This window comes from Echinops telfairi, unplaced genomic scaffold, assembly GCF_000313985.2.
Source record: "Echinops telfairi isolate 266 unplaced genomic scaffold, ASM31398v2 ScPeMD7_7467;HRSCAF=8505_1, whole genome shotgun sequence".
Classification (NCBI taxonomy): domain Eukaryota; kingdom Metazoa; phylum Chordata; class Mammalia; order Afrosoricida; family Tenrecidae; genus Echinops; species Echinops telfairi.
The window spans coordinates 23,164,632-23,170,154 of NW_022111368.1; the positions used below are offsets into that span (position 1 = coordinate 23,164,632).

The 5,523-nt window shown below is 44.5% G+C and overlaps 1 protein-coding gene across 1 annotated transcript in view; it reads right to left on the reverse strand.

Moving 5' to 3' along the window:
- The window catches only part of MAP4K4 (mitogen-activated protein kinase kinase kinase kinase 4), a gene marked incomplete at its 5' end in the record, with an annotated part of 214,671 nt that overhangs the window by 117,117 nt on the left and 92,031 nt on the right, over window positions 1–5,523 (reverse strand). Inside the window, one exon of the mRNA XM_045283822.1 lies at window positions 2,355–2,411. Within this exon, the coding sequence (XP_045139757.1) occupies window positions 2,355–2,411 (57 nt within the window). The remainder of the gene's footprint in view (window positions 1–2,354; window positions 2,412–5,523) is intronic.

Below are 5,523 nucleotides of genomic sequence, written 5' to 3' on the forward strand. Positions count from 1 at the left end.
GGGAGAGAGAGAGAGAAAATGGCACACAAGAGACATTACTGAAGCCAGTATGTAAATGGATGATTGGGTTTGGGTTTGTTCTAAAGACTTACCATCTGGCTCTCATTTTACCTGAATACATCGGTTTTGCTTAATTCTTTTTAAAGCAGTCCTGCAAGTACTTTATCATGCATGTGTTCAACATTGACTGATTTTCTAAGCAATGAAACCTCTCTCATGCACAACTGAGCAAAAGTGGGACACAAAAGTGTCTATTCCCACGGAGTGTGAATATTCTGTACCAAGGCTCACATGGAGATGACTAGAAGGAGACCCCCCCCTCCCCCCCCAAGCACCAACAGCGGCTATTGTCATCCTAAGGAAGTACGAGGGGCTTCAAATTGTTGAAAGATCGTGGAGTTTTCCCATGAACTTTCAAAGCTTCTTCATAGTAGGCAGGAGGTTACCTGTCCCTGTAATTTCTTACAGTCCACACTTGGCGGCGGAGTCATGAATTGCATACTTATAGCAGAGGCAGGTTTAGAGGGAGAGGGCCTCCACAGAAGACAAACCCCAACAAAAGCTTGCTGTGGCTGACCACCCGCCGTCAGGGCCACAGAAGTGGCAGGACACCAGGAGGAGAGGGGAGAAATTCTCAGGACTTTTAAATGCTTCATGCAATTCCAAAAAAAAATCCCATGCCAAGTCTGAAGTGTGTTTACTACACAGGGAAAGCGTGCAGGCTCCAGCTACCGCAGTTCTCCAAGGGACACTGCGACACACACACAGCAGCAGGCCTGCAGACCGGCTACGAAGATGTCAGTCATGCCATTAACTGAGACAACCCTTCAAGCCTAACTAAACTGCTGTTTTCATTTAAATTATAATAAATGGGGAAAAATAAATGACAATGAATTGAAATTTTTCTGCTTCACTATTCTCTTAAATAATCTTTAAATTAATGTTTAGCTGAAAGCATCTAATTTTATACAGAGTTGCACACCAAGGAGTTGCACATCACTAGGATGCAAAAGAACAGTTCATAGCAAATTTATGTTAAAAAGTTCTTTGGGCCACGCAACCAAACAATGTACTTTTTCATTATACGGTCTCCAGAACCCTGTCGGACAGAGGGTCAAAATGAACAGTGATCTCATAAAATGGTCCATCTTCCAATACTGGTCTGAACCTCTCCCTGTGGTCCTGCAGTCTGATGACGCCACTGTTCTCTAATGCTCACTAACAATACGAAGTAGGCCATGGACGCTACAGTATGAGCTTGTGAACTGGAGATGGCTGTGTTAGGGGAGCAAGGCAGAGGGCGAAACCTGGCTCTCTCCACTCGACTGAACACCTGAGCCAAGTTTAACCGTGACTTCCCACTCTAGACTGCAGCTTTCGGGAGATTGTGGTTTGATGTAAGAGACAGCGCTGTTTCTACAATCTGTGAAATACGAATTGAACCCTTTGCATCATTAGGCAAGTTAGAGGCCATTATGAGAAACAAAGCAAAATTTCAGATAAAAATCATTTAGAATGAGATGGAGATGTCAACAAATGTACAAATGTGCTTGACACAATAGACGGATGTATGAATTGCAATAAGAGTTGTCCAGGCCCCCGATAAAATGATTTTTTAAAAATAAAGTATATCTGATAAATAAATTAAAAATAAGATGGATCTGCTTCATTGTAATCTATGGCTATTTAAAAATAAATATAGACTCATGCATGTGCGCGCGCGTACACACACACACCCATGCTAGCATGTTTTTGTCTGGGTTAATTTCTCCTTTCTCATCTAAAAGCTGCACAGTAAATCCCCATGTGACCATTTCAAGAACTATTTTTTGCTATTAAATGTTGCCAACAATCTGCTCCGCATTCTAGCAGATGTTTCTGTTTTCAAACCTCTGGGAACTTACTTCACTGGCTCTGTTCTTGCCCGTGTTAAAAATAAAAGAAAGAGCACAAATGTGGCCTAATACCCTGGAGAGGCTTCCCTCCCTCCACCCCACCCCCTTCAACCTCCCTATTCACGTGACCTTCACGAACCCTCCTCAATTCTTTCCTTGCCATTAGAGAAAATGTTTCCAATTAGGGTCTATTATGTTGCCAAGGATGACATCATTCAGATACGGCTTTTAAAAGGAAAAGCTACTGATTCTTAGTTACTTGGGGACCATCTGCCAATAATTTAAGTCAACTAGTCTAATGGATCTTATGAACTACGGTATCACAGGAGGGCAATTTGCTTCTAATCAGCTTCTCCAAACAGAACAATACACTTACGGGGTGAGTGGGGGTGGGGAGTTAGGGGATGAGCCTTATTTTACCCAGCAGTTTGTTTAAAAACACTTGTGATTCAACCTTACCTCAGTAACATCCATAACTTTGATGGCCGCCAGCTGACCGGTTTTAACATGTCGACCCTGGAAAAGAGTGAAGAGAAGAATGAATTGGCACCCGAGCTTCACACAATCGTCTTGTACCTTTGATACTTTTCAAAATTTAACTCACTGCCATCTAGTCGATTCTGACTCATAGCGACCCTATCGGTAGGATAGGGTAAGAAGTGCCCATGTGGGTTTCCAAGACTGTAGTAGCTCTTTGCGGTAGCAAACAGCCTCATTTGTCTCCTGAGGAGTGGCTGGTGGTTTTGAACTGCTGACCTTGCCCTTAGCAGCCCCACCTGTAATGGCAACATGATCCGGGTTCTTGTTTTAATACACCGTGGTGATGAAATCGTCCCATGCTCTCCATCAGGACAGCATGCACCACATTTCATAAAATTATCAAAACAAACGAGTTGATTAAAGCACAAACTCCCTCTTTTCTTCATGGGTTTAAGTTATATATCATCTCTCAATCCAAGCAACTTAAATGTTTTATTCACTACATCAGACTGACCATCATAACTTTTCGTTCTTAACACGGTACCGGGGCCGGGTGGCGGGGGCCAAGAACCAGGCACCCCCCCCGCCCCCCAAATCTCTTGGCTATTTGATCTCATTGTCAAAAATGTCTAATAATAGACGTCCCCTTGGTGCACTTCGATCATCCATGACTTGCCTACAAGATTTAGAAGCTTCTCTGAAGCTTTCTGGCCGTTTTAATGTTGAGACTCAAGAATAGTTATTGAGAGAAAATGGGCAGGGAAGAGGAAGAGGTTAGTAGCTACATTATGGTGCCTGACCTAAGGACTAAAAAATGTTCATCCATTTATATCACTAGTTATTTTGAACAAATTTGGTGTCTTCTATCAACCACATGAGAAGTAGTGGATTCAATTACTGTCAGCCTCCCACTGTCTTTGTACACCTGATGGTCATGTCTCACACCAGAAACAAACAGCCTCTGGGCACCATCTACTTGAAGGCTTATGGGAAAATGGTTCTTCTCCAACCTACACAGAACACAAAAAATGTTCTTGTATTTCCCAGACGTCTACCTCTCTAACAGTTTTATGAGAAAAGATTGAGGATTTTAAAGCTTCAAACTTACAGAAAACTATCCATTTCTTTCCCCTAGAAATCCATTACAGGAATTCCCGTTATAACGGACAAGAACAACCTGGCCGGGGCACTGTATCCCTATTTCGTCTCTACCGTTTGTGGTGACGGTGGGATGCAGGCCAGCTTCTAGGCTTCCCCAGAGTTCCATGCAGACCCCTGCTCTTGTCTCCCTAATTTTGCTTCCAACTGACTCACCTCAATTTAGGTTCATTTCTAAGTTTTAAAAAGACATGGCCAATATGAGGGGCAGACTATGATTTGGGAAAGGGGGGAGGGTGTGTTTTAAGTTATGTACAGCCCCAATTCTCTAACCTTTTTTTTTTTTTAAGCAGATTTTTAATTTGAAACGAAAGAAATAGAAAAATGTTAGTTGTTGACATGGACCATTTCTGAGGTAAAGTAATCAATATGACCGGCAATATATCCCGGGGAGGGAAATGAAAGTTGGGACTAACTATCCTGAATTCCAATATGCCTATAATCGAGTACCAAAACCTGCTAAAGAGTTATGAAATGGGTAAAATTATGTGATTTCCTCAACACTTTCCAACAAGGAATAACTTACTGACTCCTCCCTCTGGGGGGGGCTGCACAAGCTTAGCCTGGTACCCCCAACCCCTGAGGGAGTCCAGCCTCTGCTGGCATCTCTTCGGCCCTCCCTTTACTCTGCTTACAGAGAAGAGGAAACACACACAATCGTACACCCCATGGCACTGTGCTAGGGACTCAAGATACAGACAAAGGTGTTCCCAGTGTCCCGTCCTACCCTTCACAAAAGAGGCTGTCTATTCCTGGGAAGACTGACAGTCTTGGACACCTTATATTGGCTCACTGTGGATTACCGTCAACTCAGTGGCAACCAGTTTGATTTGGGGGCAACAATTCTTATGGTCTCCTGGGTGATGGAAACAGGACACCCACCTACTAACAAACATTTGGGGGTTTGTGTCTGCTCAGAAACACGTGGGGGGCAAAGCCAAGGGATCTACTTGCCAAAAAACAGCCACTGAAAACTCGCTGGGGCCCAGATCTACGGGGACACACGTGGTGTGGCTCGAGTTGGAACTGACTTGACCTCAACTGGTTCAACGTCTCCTGCAGTCTGCTAGCTCCCTTTGGGAGGGGCAGAGATTCGCAGAAGGGAAGAGAAATGGGGGAATGGGAACAGAATGGAAGGAGGCTGGGGAGTGGTTTGAGCTGTTGAAACCACAGTTGGTTGATGGTCTGAAATGTAAGCCCCACAAAAACAACCAAAGGTAGCATTAACCTAAGTGAGGACAGAGTTATGGGGGAAGGGGGGGAGGGGGGGGAAGGAGGAGGAATGGAACAGTAAAAGCAGGGAAGAAGTGGGGTACATGATGGTACACATGGGGGAGGGGGATTGAGACACAATGCTTACAAATTGAGTGTAACACTGATTGTGCTGTAAACCTTGACCTAATTCACAGTAAAAATCGACATACATTCCACATCTACATCAACCACTTTCTTTCACCTACCTCTAGATTTGGCAAGCTCTGACTAAGCCTATACATGGAAAAATAGTGATATAGATTCTAATGTCATTTATGGGCTCTTTCGTTCCCTTTTAGTCATATATTTAAATAAATACATAAAAGCTTGACTCGGTTAGTATTAAATGCACCTCCTTCAATGCCCATTCGTGAAGATCACCCTCTTTTCCCAAGCCAAACTGCCCCTTTGGGTCTACAGGATTTCACATCTTTATGGAACCAGACAGCTTTAACTTTCTCCTGAGGAGCAAGGGTGGGTGTGAAAGGCTGGCCTTGTGGGTCAGGGCGCCAGGCGTGTTCCACTGCACCACCAGGGTGCCTGCATCTGGGGTGCGTGTTATCTAGCGTCAGAAATACCCTGCGATGACCAGAGCACACAGGAACAGATGACGGGGGAAGAGGAGAGACTGGAGCGCATCCTGACCCACTAGGCCAAATAGAGCAGCCAGTCCAGAGAGGACCACATGGCCAACCCCACTATGAGACGAGATGCTCCTCACTGGCCCATGGCCCTG